Raw genomic sequence first — 17,985 nt, forward strand, 5'->3', positions numbered from 1 at the left:
CGCAGGGAGCCTGCTTCCCTCTCTCTCTCTCTGCCTGCCTCTCCGTCTACTTGTGATCTCTCTCTGTCAAATAAATAAATAAAAATCTTAAAAAAAAAAAAATTTAAAAATAACCACACCAATTAAAGTATAGCAGTGTTCAGATACATATTCAAATATATGTAGAGATTTAATAAATGATAAAAATGACATTTGAGGGGCACCTGAGTGGCTCAGTGGATTAAGCCTCTGCCTTCGGCTCAGGTCATGATCTCAGGGTTCTGGGATCGACCCCCTCATCGGGCTCTCTGCTTGGCAGGGAGCCTGCTTTCCCCTCTCTCTCTGCCTGCCTCTACCTACTTGTGATCTCTATCTGTCAAATAAATAAATAAAAAAAAAAAATAACATTTGAAATCAATAGAAATGGATTGATAGTTCTTGAAGCTGGGTGGTGGGTACTTAGAGTTCTTTATACTCTTTTACTTTCTTTTTTATATTTTAAAATTTTCTATAATAAAGAATAAATACATTTAAAAAATTTAAAAATGAATAAAATAAACTCTTTAGAAGGAATATTTCAGTGGATGTTATCCACTTGGGTGGAAATAAAATTAGTCTGTACCTCACACTGTAGTCAAAAGTTAATTTCAGATGGCTTAAAAATATTATATTGATTCTAGATAGATTATAAATGTACACTTAAGGGACTTAAGGAAAAGAAGATTTGGGGGAACACTTTATAAATCTAGCAATTGGGAGAAATTTTCTAGGAGAAAAATTTAGAAGTCATAAAGGAGAAGATTGTCAGTTTTATACTTCTGTACAATAAGATTAAAAGACAGGTTGCAACCTATATAAACATACTTGCTGAATATATAGCAAAGAATTAGAGTCATATTCTATAAAAAGCTTCCACAAAATCAATATGACAAATACATATAACTTATAGAAAAATTAGCAAAAGATGTGAACAGATAATTCAAAGAAAAGAGCAAAAAAAAAAAAAAGGCTTATAAAAAACCTGAAAGGATTTCCAACCTTATGAATAAAAAATTCAAATTAAGAGTAGTTTTTTTTTGCCTATCAGACTGGCAACAAACAAAAAGGTTGATACTATCCAGTTTTGATAGGGATAGGATTAAACAGGCACTTTCCTAGTGTTGCTAGAAATGTAATTTGGTTCTACATTTTTAGAGACAAAGCTGGAAGTATCTTTGCAATGTGATTTCCTGTGGCCTGGCAATTCCTTCTAAGTAGAGATTTGTTAAAGATACATATGTGTCTTATTTATTGCACTGTTTACAGTAGAAAGAAATAGAAATATCCCAAATTTTAATTTGTAGGAGAATAGTTGGCTAAAGTAGGGCATACCCGGATGCTAGAAAATTGATCAGTCTTTAAAAAGAATGTACTATCTAATTTTAAATCTATTTATATATTATTGTTAGATGAGAAGAGCAAAGTACAAAACAATATCTATAGCAAGGTGCTATTTTTGTTAAAAATTTTTATTTATGGGGCGCCTGGGTGGCTCAGTGGGTTAAGCCGCTGCCTTCGGCTCAGGTCATGATCTCAGGGTCCTGGGATCGAGTCCCACATCGGGCTCTCTGCTCGGCAGGGAGCCTGCTTCCCTCTCTCTCTTTCTCTCTGCCTGCCTCTCTGTCTACTTGTGATCTATCTCTGTCAAATAAATAAATAAAATCTTAAAAAAAATTTTTTTTATTTATATGCAAGCATAGGGGAAGAGACAGGATGTAATTTACTAACTTTGCAGTTATTACAGTGAAGGATGCATAAAAGAGACATGTTCATTTATATAGTTCGGAAAGAATGTGGTATATACTGTTCGGTGGGTTTAAGTTTCTAATTTGTTCTTTTCTGAAATTTTTAGACAAATCTTTCAAAAAGAAAAAATCAAACCCAGCACACATTGAGAAGCTGCTTGTGCCATATATGTGTAGGAAACGAAGGACAGAAAGGGAAGTGAAGCATGTCACTTGCCTTCATATCGAGGAATGCATTTAGGATAAGTCAAACTGTGATATATATTGTGAAAAAGCCACATTGAAATAAACACCACTTAAATCAATCGTATGGGAAAAGTCGACAGGATCATATGATCTAGGTTAAAAAGTTCATAGCTCTTGCTCAAATAGCTGCAAGTGAGGATAACACAATCTCTTTAAAGCTTTTAGCTGCTGCATCACCTTGGGAAAGAGTCAGTACAAGGTGACTGCTAAAGCAGAGATTTTGCTGATGTCTGTGTGACATATGCCAAAGACAGAGCAGACATGAGCAGTAAAGGAGGTCATCGCCACCCTCTGAATCCACTAACCACAAACATTTCTCTCAGTCCTCTGAGGAACTGTCTTTGTTTGGACCTTGGTCCTGTTTGCTCTCTCCGCTCCTTTTTTTCTTTCTATTTACTTGGTATAAATTATCATAAGATTTTAGGTCATAAAAACATTTTTTTTTTTTCCTTCTTGCTGATAAGTATGTCTTGAGAGTAAGCAAATTTTGAAGGACATGTGCTGCCAGAAAAGCATTTAAGACTTGAACATGGACCAAATACACATTCGATTAGTATCCTCAGGCCGAAGGGTCAGCTTTCAGACCGTGGGCAGAAATGGCCAGTCCTTCTGCTCTGTGCATCCTCAGTGGGGGCCATCCAAGTTTTGGAGACATTTCCAATCAGAGCAGTAGTTGCTGGAAGCCTCTGCCACTGTTGTTTTTAGGCTTGCTTCAAAGGCTTTGTGCCTGGGGACATGATGGTGAGCTTGACAAGCATTCCTCTCATGACTCCTGGCCTGGGGCTCTGTAAATGACTACCCTGCTTTCCTGCTTTAGTCCACAGCTCACCTTTGGGACTGAAATCCTGCCCTAAACTCCAGCCCAAAAGCCTGAATAGCTTTTGTTAACTTTATACATACACGGGATTGTTGTTCAAAATTCGCAATACTTACCAACCAGTAGAAAGTGGGCCCTGAGTAATCAGAACATTTGACAGCTGAAGGCCTAATGCCTTTTATTTGCTAGATCCTGGGGAAGGTCAAGAATTCAGAGTGGAAGGGAGCAGGCAACAGTGAGGACACTTAGGGGTCCTGGGGCCTTTACCCCTTTTGGCTGCCTAGGTTCTGCTATGCCTGAACTATCAACAAGTATCTGCCTGGCTTTGAGTATTGGATGCCTGACGCTCTCACGGTTGTGCCAACCCGCTGCCTCCTGTCCGGGACATGCTCGGGACCCTTACCCGGCCCACTTGCTCCTTCCCCCCATTAGCTGTCAGCCGCTCTGCTAATGAGCCCTCCTTCGTCATGTGGCTCAATCAGCCTGAGTCATGATAGAGTCAGCGTCAATTGAGGAATTTCTCATAGAAACCATACTTTATTGTGATTGTTGTTGGAATTCAAGAATAACCTACTACTGGAGAATAAATAGCTGGTTTGGGATGCTATTGATATTGCATTCTTCCTTGGTATAGAGCATTAGCTGTTCAGTTTGCACACACAGTTGGATCTTTATTTTGTCCTCTCTTGTGTCTTGAGTTGTTTTTCATGCATTCCCTGATAAATTGATTTGGTCTTCTTAAAGGCTTTGATTTTATAAGGGTATTCAGGATGCCTTTGAAGACTTTGCGACCATGTTAGCACTTGGCTCTGACCTGTTGCAAATTAGCACATCCTCCCCCTTCCCCCATATTTTCCTCTCATTTCCTTTCTTTCCTTCCCTGTCTTCACCCTTTCCCACTCCCACATTTTCTCCTGCACAGCCTCAGCAGTCTCCTGTGCCTTTCGTGCTGTACTTTTCCTGTGGCTCCTTTTTCTCTCCTCATACCCCTGTGTGCTGCTTTCTTATGACTGGCCTTGCCACTTTTGCTTACTGAGGCTAATGGCTTTTGCATAGTGTGACTATTTACAACTTTAGAAATCTTGCTGTTTGGGTGGTATTTGGCTTCTTAGCATTTGCAACTGGGAAGTTGTAAACACCTCATAAGACATGATTCCTTATTTCATATTTCCTTGCTTCTTACCTTGCAAAGAACATTGTCTGACATATTCATATTTTAAACTGTGACTCTTTTTATTTTGTAGACATGGCTGTTGGTGATAATGTCTATGAGTGGGTAGCTCGGAAAGAGCTGCATGCAAACAGATTGTGCTCACATTTAAGGAATCATCTATAGGACCCCTTGATCTGCAATTATGAAGGCTGAGTTCTGATTTGTTGGTTGCTCTGCTATTTATAGAGCCTGTCATTGCGCATGACCGTCTGTGCCCGGGGCTGGGGCCCGGTTGCCAAGAGGCGCTGAGCTGAGCTCTGGCTGCAGCGAGAGCAGGTTGCACTGACTGCTCTGGTTTCCCAGGCAGCCTTCCTCTCTTGGCCTCCTTAGCTGCGAGTGGAGCTTCAGCTTCCCTCTAGGACTCTGTCTGCTCCCCACTGGACTTCCCAATGACAGCTGCTTCCACATCCTCTTGCTACCCGTTTTTGATGGATACACTGCCCAGTATTTTGCTGTTACTCTAATTTTTTGTAACGATTGATTTGCTGTCTTCGGGAAGCTCTTTACTGCTGATTCTTTCTTGTCAGTGAATGTTAAATATGGCTCATAAGCGATTGATGGCCCCGTTTAGGAAATCAGTCTCATGTTTGTGGCACGTCAGCTTCCTAAGAAAAGACTTTGAGGTGGAGATTATGTGCAAGGGATTGTATTGGGGGGGGGGGGCTGCCCTTGAGAACAACACCTAAATGGAAGGAGGGAAGCAGGATGGCCAGACAGAGAAGTGGAATTGTGATGTATGCGCTCGCAACAGAGGCCTCAGCTGAGGCCTCTTGTTTCCACAACTTGATCCCACAAGTTCCAGAGCTGAGAGTCCCTTCAGAAAAGTCCCTCACTGAGGCAAGCACTCAGCCTTCCATTGACCAGGATTGGCCCTGGGGAAGGGGGTTGACTGTAGGCTAAGCAGCTAGCTAGCTCTCTAGCTGAGGGCAGTTCCCACAAGGGACTCTGGTGAAAGCCAGGAGCTGCCATCACTCCTAGCAGCTGGGGAAATAAGTACCTGCTCATGAATGCAGGATTCGGGTGGTACCCCACAGTGACCACTAAGGTGTTCTTGTTCTGGTTCTGCTACTGTGGATGCAGTTTCTACCCTACTTTTGGCTTGATTTTAATACCAATGCAACGTGAGTTCCAGACTCTTGAGGGTCTCTTCAAAGTTGAGATACATATTTTCTTTTTATGGCTTATTTTGGTCAAAAACGTGTTGTTGATGAGTCCTATCTAAGAGAAAGATGAGTGTAGGTCAGTTTCAACAGAAAAAGCCTTGCCTTCCTGGACAGCCACTGCCTACAAAATTCACTGTCACTCTGTGCTGATGGCTTTATCTCTAAAAACTAAAGTGGGAGGTGGGAAGGGTGAAGGACGGAAACCAGTTGTGCCAAAAGCAGCGTGATAAATTTGTGCAAACCTTTTGTTTGGTGTGACAGTCGGAATATAAAAAATATCAGGGAGTAGGCATAATCTTTTTAGAAAAATAATGCAAGTGCATCCTTTAGTAATATTGTTTATGTGGTTGATGAAACAGCAGAACAGATGTTGTTTAATCTGCCTATGAAACCACAAGCAGATGGGGTAGACCTGGCTGCTGGAGGGAAGTTAGACTGACCTTATATTTCATAGACTAGGTTGTTGAGGGAGAGCACGGATTGTAGACCAAAACACCGAGTCAGAGTTACTTTTTAGTCTGTGATGGAAGCAGAGTGCTCAAGGCCCTATAGAATCCTCTAGAGCAGGGGTTGGCAGAGTTTTTCTGTTAAAGCCCAAATCATAATAATTTTTGACTTGGAGGCCATGTGAATCTTTTGCAGCTATTCATCTCTGCTTTTGTGGCACAAAAGTGGCCATAGATAATACGTACATGAGTGGGCTTGGGGGTATTCCAATAAAACTTGGAAAAATAGTGAGTCAGGTTTGGCCATAGTTGCTGACCCATGATAGAGAGTATGGGTCAGGTTGCCTGAGTTTCAATCCCAGGGAAATGTCCATTTTCTCATCTGTAAAGTGGACATCAAAATAGTATTTGCCTCCCAGACATATTATAAGAAATAATGAGATCAAGCATGCACGGTGTTTGATACATAGGAAGTGTTCGATAACTAGATATGAACATTATTTATGCACCTATAAAGAATTAAAATTGAATCGTTAACAGCTGAACGATGTTGGGAAAACATGAGATAAATGGGACTCAAATTATGTTTAGCTACGTAGTATGTTGTGTAAATGGAACTCTTTTTGTCTGAGTCTGGCCAGAGGCCCCCAAGTATTGTGGTTGGTAAGGCTCGTGTTGTCAGTGAGAAGATCTAGTCCCCTCCTTGCTGAGGGGGTAGCTATAAAATTGATTTTGCCAATAGCTCTGTGGCAGTTTTGCTATTGCTTACTGATATCTATGCTCTCTTTTTTCTGGGCACAGGACTGAAATACGTTTTTTACTTTCCCTTGCAGTTAGGAGATGGCCATGTAAGTGAGTTCTAGTTAATGAAATGTAAGGAGAAATGATGTCTGCCATCTATAGGCCTGGCCTTTGGAAAACCTCCCACGTATCCCTGTCTCTTTCTCCCTAAACTAGTAGAGTGGAGAGGACATTGCTGATTCAGAGGCACAAGATGGAAGGTGCCTTGCGCCCTAAATGACTCCATGGAGCAGAGTACCTCTCCTCTTTGCTGATCCATGATCGAGACATGAACTTTTATTGTGCTGACGTACTGAGATTTTGGTGTTGCTTGCCTCAGCACTTAGCCTATGCTGCCATTTATAATCACCCATCACCAATTTTAGGCTAAATGGATAAAGGCTGAGGTTCAAGTTATGAGAGATTAGAGCCGTACTATTAATAGAACCTTCCGTGAAAATGGAAAAGTTCTATCTGCATCATCTAATACTACTAGCTACATGGGATACTGAACAATTGGAATGTGGCTAATATGCCCGAGGAACTGAATCTGTAGTTTAATTTTAATTAAAATTTAACTGCAAAAAGCCACCTGTGGCTAGTAGCTACCCTATTGGATAGTTCAGGATTAGAATCTGGAAAGTGACTTAGCAGTGTCCTCGAGGCTCACCCTAAGCCCTCTTAAGCCTTGCGATAGTGACCTTAGGGAGACCCCTGAGAAAGCTTGACTTGTGTTCTCAGAGTCCATGTGCCAAGGCGGGTGCAGGACCACGTGGGATAATTTCAGAGGACTGGCCTGCTGTTCTAATGGAGGAGCGAGCAGAGTTGGCTGCATAGGAAAGAGCCTGCTTTCCCAGAATGTGTTGGGACAAAGGACGCATGAACATTTCTTACGGATCTCTTGGGAGAAAGAGCCTGGAGTCACTTTAAGCTCTGTGTAAGAGGAAACCAGGAAGAGTGATAGGAGCTCACTGAAGTGGCCCTGGTTTTGTGACTAGAAGTGGCTAGAAGGCTTCTTAATTATCTGAGAAGGACCAGAAAAGCTATAGAGTCCACTCAAAATTTTCTGTAGCAGTGGGAGAAAATGAGCTCCTCATCGCGGCTTTGAAGGACAGTAAAGAGAGAGAATATAGTTGTTTTCTGCGTGTACCCTTAGGATCCCTGCTTAGGTTATCTAACAGTTATAATTTAAAAGCCTTTTAAGCTTCTTCTTTCTTTAACATTTTATTTATTGACAGAGAGAGAGAGAGAGAGGTAGATAGATCACATGCAGGCAGAGAGGCAGGCAGCAAGAGACCGGGAAGCAGGCTCCCCGCCCAGCGGAAACCCTGTTGCAGGGCTCGATCTGAGGACCCCGGGACCCTCACCTGAGCCCAAGGCAGAGGCTTAACTCCCTGAGCCGCCCAGGCACCTCACCCTTTGAGCTTCTTAAAGGAGATGTATCTCCAGTGGTTTCAGCCTCAACGTCCCCTTTTATTCTTCTCCCTGCCCCAAACGCGGAGGTCATGTTTTGCGTCTTAGGCTCATTTGGGTGCAGTATCAGGGACCGACTGTGTTTTAAGGATATATGTGCCCCCTAATGGAATTTAAGAAAGACCCACAGTAAGGTCTGGTTTCACAGAGATGAATGGAGAGCTGGTTGTGGATTCAAGGCCTCACTCCTCGATGTAGTGAAATGCCTGAGGTGTAACTCAGAACTACTTCACTGTTCACTGGCTGCTGCTTTTCTTCCTGCTATCAACCTTTTCTCTCCTCACCATGGTTTCTGTGCCTTGTTACTGTTAGCCTACGCAGGAGCCACAGAGCTTCTATCAGGCCTTCTCTATCCTTGTTACCCATAGACTGATCTATAGATTGGCGGCATCGGAAGCTTGGGAGTTTGTTAGAAATTCAGAATCTCAGGTCCCACAACCTGCATTTTAATTAGAATCCTTGGCTTTGTGTATACATATTAAAGTTTGAGAAGCTCTGGTCTACAGAATGACTATTCTCCCCCGCCCCCAGTTTTAACTTCTGTGCCAAGTGACCCAGGCTCTTGGTATTTCTCCATAAAACTGTCAAGAGAGGAACACAGTCCAAATATCAGGACCCAGCAAGTGTGACCCAGAGGGGTGGGATGCCATGGTACAAACCATGCTTTCCCAGCCATCAGGAACCGTAGGTGGGACATATGTCAAGAAGGGAATGATTGACATCAATAAGAGATTTTAAAAGATTTCTGTTTATAAAACTGCATTTAAGTTACAATACAATTGAGATTTGGAGGCTGTCACCAACCAAAGCTTCTGATCAGCAGAAACTAGTAACCAGTTAATAGACTATAAGTCAGTATAAAAGAAACACGATAATACTAACCTATGAAAACTTGTCTAAAATAAGCATATCTAAAAGAAGTGCCTGGGTGATTCAGTCGTTAAGTGTCTGTCTTCAGCTCAGGTCATGATCCCAGGATCCTGGGATGGAGCCCTGCATCTGGCTCCCTGCTCAGCGGGAAGCCTGCTTCTCCCTCTCCCACTCCCACTGCTTGTGTTCCCTCTCTCACTGTCTCTCTGTCTGTCAAATAAATAAAATCTTAAAAAAAAAAAAGTATACAATTCTTTAGATGTTTTAAAGATTAAAAAGTGACTTCTTGCTATCATCACACTGCTAGGAACCAGTGATCTATACCAAAGAATGATTATTAGAAAATAAGACTTTGAAAAGGTAATATTTTGTCCCATTATCCCTTATTTGTCAGAGAATACCTCCTCTCTGAAAACAAAAATGTAGCTTCAGATAGAGTATTTCTTATCCAGCTGAAAGAGTGGCTTCCGTGGCCATTCTTTTAATACAGGATTATTAAAATCACAAGTGACAAAGTTGCTTTAATCTTGAAGATCCCTCCGCACATAGTGCAATAGGGAACAGTGTTATTATGACCAGAATTACTGACTAACGACATAGCAAGGGGCAGGAGCTGGCATTACAGCAGGGATTCTCAGTGCAGGCTTGGGATGGCAGCATCAGCATTATCTGAGGATTGCTAGTGCTCAGCCCCATCCCAGATTTACTGAATTAGAAGCTCTAAGGGTGGAGCCCAGCAGTCTGTTTTAATCAGCCTTCCTGGTGGCTCTAATTCTTGATTGAGTTTGAGAACCACTGAATTAGGGTAGCTCCCATAGCAAACACAGACTTTAATGGCTCAAACAACATAGAAATATACTTGTTAGTCACTTAAGGGTGTAGTGGGTGACAGGTTGGCAGAGTGGCTTCCTCCATGCAGTTATTCAGGGATCCAGGCTGATAAAGTCATGACCATCTTCAGTATGTGACTTTCAAGTTTGCTCTGAAGGTCATCCCAACCAAAAGAAAGAGCATGGAGAAGTGGCGATGGGAAGTATTCATGGGCTAGATCCAGGAATGGCATACGCTTCTTGTGTCCATATTCCATTGGCTAGAACTCAGTTCTACCTAATGGCCCTATCTAAGTGCAAGGGAGGCTGGGAAATGTCTAGTCTAGCTTGTGCCCAAGAGGAAGAGGCAAGCATGGTTTTTTGGTGAGCAGCTAACAGTCTCAGTCATAAACTCATTTCTGAGGTTTTCTGAAATGGGGACCCATTTTATGCCATAACCCTCTTTGGCAGTCTAATGAAGCCCATGGATTCAGCCTCAGAATGTTTTGTTTTGTTTTTTTAGAGATGTTATTTATTTATTTGACGAGACAGACACAGCAAGAGAGGGAACACAAGCAGGGGGAGTGGGAGACAGAGAAGCAGAGAGCCCGATGTGGGGCTCCATCCCAGGACCCTGGGATCATGACCTGAGTCGAAGGCAGACGCTTAACAACTGAGCCATCCAGGTGCCCCTCAGAATGTTTTAAAATGCATAATCTTATAATGTGTGTGTATGTGTATGTGTATAATTATAAAGGAACTCAATTATATTGAAAGATCAGTATAAATTATTAAAAACATTTTGGACAGAGCAATATATGTACTTCTTTATTAATGAATTAAATAATAAGTTTTAGTGGCAGGTTTGTTAACTACTGTGATTCTGAAGTAATGATGATTATAAATAGTATTTCAAGATGCCTGCAGCCACTATAATTAAATATATGTATGTATTTGATTCCTTTTGGTGGCAAAAGTCACCGATACTGCTAATAACATCAGGTTTATAGCCTACTTTCATAACTGAGTGATATGCTAAATTTCAAGTAGATGTCAGTGACAAAAAAGACATAATTTTTCCCCATCCAAATTAATTGGTTATCCTCTTCATCTGCTTTGAATTTTATCCATGGACCCAAAAACTTCCTCTGTATTCTTTAATTCTGGCCTTGGATGAAGAGAATCATAGAGGTTTTATGAGGTATTATTATCAATTATCATATTATATTATTATGAAAATATCAGCTTATTGAGTATCATAATATTTGTATATGGTAAATTTGTATCTTATATACCTATCAACCTTGGTGTTCTCAGGTACAGCAATAACACAAAAGCAATTCTATTTAAATGCTCAATGACTCAATGTGTTAAAAGAACAAAAGTTTCCATTTGTTCAGGTGCTTGATCAGTAAGCTGGATGGTAGCTTGATCTTTTCTAACAATAATTCTTACCTGGAAATGTTTACTTTTCAAATTCTTCTTTGCTTACCTAAATTGTTTATAGACCTTTTCTTGTTTTAATCAACAGCATAGTTTTCTAGGCACTTTCTTGGTGCCCAGTCCTGCAAATATATGTGGAACACTATCTCTGAATGCATTAGTGCCCTATATATAATCTCTGCCTCATGGCAGAGTGATAAGGGCATTGGTCTTGGCTTGGAGTTAGGTAGACCCGAGTTCTGATCTGGACTTTTCTAAGTGCAAGTTTTTGCCTTATGTAGATTACTTAGCCCTGATAAGTCTCAGTTTTCTCCCTTAAGAAGTGGATATAATAGGCTTAGCACCTAAGTAGTGCTTAGGAAATTAATTGCAGTTAATGTCTCTTCCCTTTTTATGCTAATCGACACAACCAGCCTGGTTAAATCTGAGTACTCAACCTATAGGAAAATAGCTAAGCATCTAAAAGCATCACAGAAGAGTATACAGTGGGGTTTTTTGTTTGCAGGCCACAGAATCTGTCACAAACCCAAAGAGAATTTATTAGAAATATATGATAGAATTCACAATCAAGACTATCTGGTTAGAACAGGCAAAACTAGGTAGCTTCAGAAGGTCTTTGGTGTAGCCACTAGACTGATGAATTCCTGCTGACTTTTTTCAGTCTTTACATCCCTCCAGGTAGTATTCAGTGTTCAAGCAGAGAAACTTCAATTGGTTGAGCCTTGGCCATGTGTCTACCCATTAAGTGTACAGGTCACTAAGAGGCAAGATCTAGAGTGCGATATGGTGCACTCTGTCTCAAGACTGCATATCTTGAGAAGTTATTACCCCAAAGGCGCTGATAAAATGGGGTAGCCTAAAAATGGTAGAAGTTCACTGCTGAGAGACTTCCAGGTGTTAATCATCTATTGGTTAAAGGGGATCCAGGCAAGATCAAGTGAATAGAGAAATGGACATTATACTGACACGATCAGGTCCTGTTAACATCTGTAAAAACCTACTGTTTTAAAATAAAATTTTCTTCTATCAGGTTGTGGCTTTTTCATATTTTTTTAATTTTTATTTTTTAAAAGATTTTATTTATTTGAGCAAGAGAATGAGAGAGAGAGAGAGAGAGAGAGCATGAGAGGGGGGAAGGTCAGAGGGAGAAGCAGACCCTCCACGATAAGCAGGGAACCTGACGAAAGACTGGATCCTGGGACTCCAGGATCATGACCTGAGCTGAAGGCAGTCGCTTATCCAACTGACCCACCCAGGTACCCCAAAGGCTTTTTAAATATAGCATTTAAGACAAGCAAATACAATAAAACTAGGGCCTATAATTCTGTACATAGTTTAGGAAAATAAGCAGGTGGCTGCCCAGTGATGACTCCATGTGGCTGATGTGTCTGTAATCATAACTCTACGACCCCTGACGGGTGAATTGCTGCTGCAACATCTAGGAAATGAAATAGTGATGATAACGGTGATAATTTGTTTTTTACTTATTGTTATATTTGTACTGTTGTGAGTACCTAATGTGGATTATCTTATTTAAACACCATCATAACTCCATGAGAGAGGTATTAGTATATGTATTTGACCGATGAGGAAACTTAGGCACAGAGAAGTAATTTGCTTTCCTACTGCATGATAGAGCTTGTGTTCGAGCCCAGGTTAGATTAAGTCTTTAGAGAGTAAATGCTCCGGATTCTCTGGAGCAAAGAATTCTCTTTCCTGATGGTCAGGGGTGGCTGGTATCTCAACAGTACTCATGTGTATCTGTCAGTAAGGCACACCTGTGGCGTGGCACATCTTCCTTTTATATCTGATTAATAACATGCTTTTGTCTCTAAGAATGGCTTTTATGTGGGGTGCCTGGGTGGCTCAGTGGGTTAAGCCTCTGCCTTTGGCTCAGGTCATGATCCCAGGGTCCTGGGATTGAGCCCCACATCAGGCTCTTTGCTCAGCAGGGAGCCTGCTTCTCCCTTTCTCTCTGCCTGCCTCTCTGCCTACTTGTGATCTCTCTCTGTCAAATAAATAAATAAAATCTTAAAGAAAAAAAAAAGGGGCACCTGGGTGGCTCAGTGGGTTAAGGCCTCTGCCTTCAGCTCAGGTCATGATCCCAGGGTCCTGGGATCGAGCCCCGCATCGGGCTCTCTGCTCAGCGGGGAGCCTGCTTCCTCCTCTCTCTCTCCCTGCCTCTCTGCCTACTTGTGATCTCTGTCTGCCAAGTAGATAGATAGAATCCTTGAAAAAAAAAAAAAAAAAGAATAGCTTTTATGGGGCAGCAGTGGCTCAGTCTGTTAAGCACCTGACTTCAGTTCAGGCCGTGATCTCAGGGTGCTGGGATTGAGCCCCACATCAGCCTCCGGGCTCAGCGGGGAGGCTGCTTGTTCTTCCTCTTCATCTGCCCCTCCCTCTGCGTGCCTGCATGTCTCTCTCTCTCTCTCTCAAATAAATAAATGAAATCCTTAAAAAAAGAATATCTTTTATTCATACAGGTGAAATACATAATAACCCTAGCCAACACATATGTATCACTCCATGCCAGATGCACTTCTAAGTGTATACGGTAACCCATTTATTCATCTCCGTAGCCCTATGAAAGTAGTCCTAGTTTCCATCACCATAGTACAAATGAAGAAATGAAGTAACTATTCAAGATCATACAGCTAAGAAGTGACAGAGGCAGTAGTCGATCCCAGATAGTTTGGCTGCGGTCTGTGTACTATATACTGTAATGTTTATAAAAAGTTGTTTAAAAATAGTGCCAGTGTATTTAGCTATAATAGAAACCACAGAGGCTTACATGGTGCTGCTCAGATCTTTAAAAAAATGTGAATGTGTAAAGAAAGCGTAAAGAAAGTGACTGAAATTTAGGGAAAGAAGGATGGTTTAAATTGTTTCTAATTTTTATTATCACAAGTAATGTAGTACCTTAAGTACCTCCACACTTAGTAGAATCTGTTGAGAGTAGATACTCTCTACTCTCAGGATGCAGGTTTCCTGAGCTATTGCTGTCCAGAAGGACTGCACCAACCTGTTTGGATCTTGATCTTTTTTTGAGGGCATCACATTAAGGGAGTTTTATGGAGTCCCCCCTCCCCCAAGTGTTTTTAGAATTTGTAGGCCAGTAAGAAATATAGGTAATAATACAAGTTAAACAAAATTCCGTTGCCTATTACTCATAGGAACACAAGAGAAGGAGGATCTACTTCTTACCAAAGACATGTACTCACCTCACCCCAGCATGACAGGAGCTAGTATACCAGCAAATACTTGGTTAATTCTACCAGAGCACACTTTCTGAGCTGGAAAGAATGTAGGGGATGTGGAAGTTAGTGCCACCTAGTGGTAAGACTGAGCTCTGACTCCTGGAGGTTCTGAATCTTTGCAGCACAGGAATACCAGAGGAGATTGTTAAAAAGAGGTTCTTTGCACACTTGAAACTAGTGTGACCATTGTATGTCAACTATACTACGACAAAAATAAAAAAATTAAAGAGGTGGTGAAGTCAGTTGAGCGTTGGACTCTTGGTTTCAGCTCAGGTCATAATCTCGGGGTTGTGAGCTTGAACATGGAGCCTGCGCTGACATGGAGTCGGCTTGAGATTCCCACTATCCTCCTCCCTCTGCCGCTTCCGCTCATGCACTCTCTCTGTTTCTTAAAAAAAAAAAAAAAAAAAAAAAAAAACTTTAAAATAAACGAATAAATAAATAATAAAAGGGGAAAAGGAGAACAACCTCCCCCCCAAAATCCCCAAACCCAAGCCAAAAACTGACCCTCTTGGCCTCACAGCTAGAGAGTCTAATTCAGAAGGAAGCAGAGTAGAGAGAGAGTGTGCACCGCGTGTGTGTTTGGGAGGGGTGTCCAGGAATGTGCGTGTTTAAAAGGCAGCCCCACGTGGTGTTGGTTCTGATGGTTTGGTCCTAACTCCACTTAGAAGGCATTTTAGGGATTGGCCCAGCTCCCTCTTCCTAATCCTCTTCTCCGGCAGCTGCTGTAGTATCTCTTGATTATGTGGGAATGGTGGGGATCTTCTGACACTATTCTGGGTGAAGAGGTTCCAGCTGTGCTTGCACACAGAGGAGAGATGGGAACAGGCCCGTGTGTTTGGGGATGAGAGAAAAGCACCGAAGAGTGACCTCAGTTTTGCCACGTCCATTTGCATTTCCTCCTTACTGATTTCTGTTGACCTCAGTGCTCTTTTGACTTTGTGGGTCACACCCTACTTTTGTCTTTTTTCTCCTCTTTCTTGTCCTTCAGCCTGGTATTTGGGGTCTCCATTATCAGACTCCAGACCTTCTTCCATGTCCCTCGGTGGGAATTCCCATGTGCACATTACTCTCTCAGTATCTCATACTGCTTCTCCCCCTGAAATTCTTTCTCTTCATTTTTTTATGCTTTTACGCAGTCTAAAAATTTTTTCAGATATCTTTTAAAGTCTGAAGACCCCTGGGGCCCCTGGGTGGCTCAGTTGGTTAAGCATCTGACTCTTGATCTCAGCTCAGGTCTTGATCTCAAGGTCATGAGTTCAAGCCCCACTTTAGGATCCATCCTGGGTGTGGAGTCTACTTTAAAAAAGGGTCAGAAGACCCGCAACCACACTGAAGCCCCCCTTGGAGCCTTTAACACCCTATACCCTCTGATTTCCCACTGTACCTCATGCATAGCTTATATGCTTATCCTAGTATGTCACAAAATAATGTTTCCTATTGGGGATGTTGGATATATTGGATATATTGGATATGTTATCCCCCATCCATTATTTTACTTATTCATTCATTCCTTATGTTGTTTCCCTTGACTGGAATATAAATTCTATTCATTCTTCAAATGCCACCCACACATCGAAGCCAAATATAGACTATTTTCGGTTACATTCATTGATTCCCTCTCTGAGATCTGCGGGCACTGTGTCCTCAACTGCCCACTTTAACTCTTAATCACACAGGTCAGTGTATACAAGAACTGCTGCTCTTTGGGAAATTGTAAGCTACCTGAGGACAGAGACTATTTTATGTGATTCTTCAAGATTTTCCAAAATCATATATTCCCAAATGTGTAATATGGCTTACTTATTTAAAGATTTTATTTATTTGGCACAGAGAGAGAGCACCAGCAGGGGGAGGGGCAGAGGGAGAGGGAGAATCAGGCTGAGCAGAGAGCACACTGCGGGTCTCGATCGATCCCAGGACATTGGGATAATGACCTGAGCTGAAGGCAGATGCTTAACCCCCTGAGCCACCCAGGCACTCTGTGTAATATGGTTTAACCGAACTTGTACTCTTTTCTTTATGGCATTGCCTCCATTTAGTTTTGAATCTTCACTTTTTGGTGTTTTATAATGTTGCTTTACCTTCCTGCTTTCCTGCCTTCAGAGTCTGCTCTCAGGAACATAGAGTGACACTTTGCCACGTCACAGTATTCAGCCCTGCTCCTATACCATGCTTCATGCCTAAGTGGAAATACCCTCCTTCACATGCGGTCTGATGTATATACATATAAGTAAAGCAATGTGCTCACCTGCTGTTTTGTTTTTTTTTTTAAATATTGTTACTGAATTAAAAGCTTTTTTTTTTTTTTAAGATTTTATTTATTTATTTATTTAACAGAGAGGGAGAGAGAGAGAGGTCACAAGTAAGCAGAGGAGCAGGCAGAGCGAGAGGGGGAAGCAGGCTCCCTGCTGAGCAGAGAGCCCGATGCGGGCCTTGATCCCAGAACCCTGAGATCATGACCTGAGCGGAAGGCAGAGGCTTAGCCCCCTGAGCCACCCAGGCGCCCTTAAAAGCATTTTTTAATCTTGATCCTCCTTCTACATCCATGTTCCCTTCAGGAATGTAAATGATCTCACTGAGCTGGGTGACTTTAGGAGCTCTTTGTAGAATTAGCGCCACAGACTCACCAGAAACGAACTCAATACAAATCTGGATTTGTGTGGGTTTGTTTTCCATCACAGGGATTCAGAGCGAGCCCTCGGCATCTCAGAAGACGAGCTGCAGCGGCCGCGGCTGCTCGCCTGGAAGAAGCCAAGCCTGTGGTGGAGGTTCACCACCAGAGTGAGCAAGAGATTTCCGTGAGGAAACGAAGAATCAAGAGAAACAGCCGAGTCCAGCCAGAATTCTATCACTCCGTCCAAGGTGCTTCAACCAGAAGGCCTGTGAGTACAGAACTTTTATAAGAATGTTAAATCCATGGCGTAGTTCATTTCGTTCTAGAAAATTGTCAGATGAGATCGTCAGGTTGCTCTGTCCTTATCCTCGGCCAGTGCCCTGAACCCATACACATCCCAGGAAGGAGTGTGATTCCATAGAAAGCGCCGGGCCAGAGAGTTGTCCAAGAGGCTAGAGCTGTCGCTGCAGACGGGGTGATTTAAAAACGGGTGAATTCTGAGCCCCGTTAGAGGCAGGGTTGAGGGTTAGAGCAGGGGCTGCAGAGTCCGCAAGCCGAGGGGCCAGAATGGTGAGATCAGAGTTGGTCAAGAGGGTTAACAAGACAGAAGAGAAGCAGAGGAGGGAAGGTTAAGGCTGGGGTCTGGGCCAGTAGCTGAGCCCTGCTGGGATGTGGCTCTCGGGCCCCCGAGGCCAATGCTGTGGTCTATAGCCCTCCAGGGTGACAAGGGTGCTAGCCTTCTTGGCTGTGGCCTTTGTTCTGGACCAGGGCAGCAAGCAGCGTTGCCCTTTTCTGCCCAAGTGCTTGGTGTTGCTGTGGGCTGCAGTGCTGCCTTACCTGGGAAAGTCGGGCTCACTGGTCTCCACTGCCTGACCACATTGTTCTACGTGCTCTGATATTTTTTCTTGGTTCGGTTCCTCCCCCATGGACTTCTTATGCAAGGTTGTGATGGTTAAGGATTTGGGGCTTAGGAAATGCCACTGTAAAACATTCTCAAAAGCATTTTGTAACTGCAATAATGTTACATTGATTTAGCATTAAAAGGAGGTTTCCCTGTGGTTCATTGCTATGTTTTGGGGAGCATTTCT

General features: G+C 42.4%; 1 protein-coding gene across 1 annotated transcript in view; it reads left to right on the forward strand.

Moving 5' to 3' along the window:
- LOC111152327 (dystonin) overlaps nt 1-17,985 on the forward strand; it is a 474,965-nt gene that overhangs the window by 43,685 nt on the left and 413,295 nt on the right. Inside the window, exon 3 of the mRNA XM_022510820.1 lies at nt 16,965-17,165. Within this exon, the coding sequence (XP_022366528.1) occupies nt 16,965-17,165 (201 nt within the window). The remainder of the gene's footprint in view (nt 1-16,964; nt 17,166-17,985) is intronic.

This window comes from Enhydra lutris, unplaced genomic scaffold, assembly GCF_002288905.1.
Source record: "Enhydra lutris kenyoni isolate GAN:26980312 unplaced genomic scaffold, ASM228890v2 scaffoldscaffold28, whole genome shotgun sequence".
In the NCBI taxonomy this organism is placed as follows: Eukaryota; Metazoa; Chordata; class Mammalia; order Carnivora; family Mustelidae; genus Enhydra; species Enhydra lutris.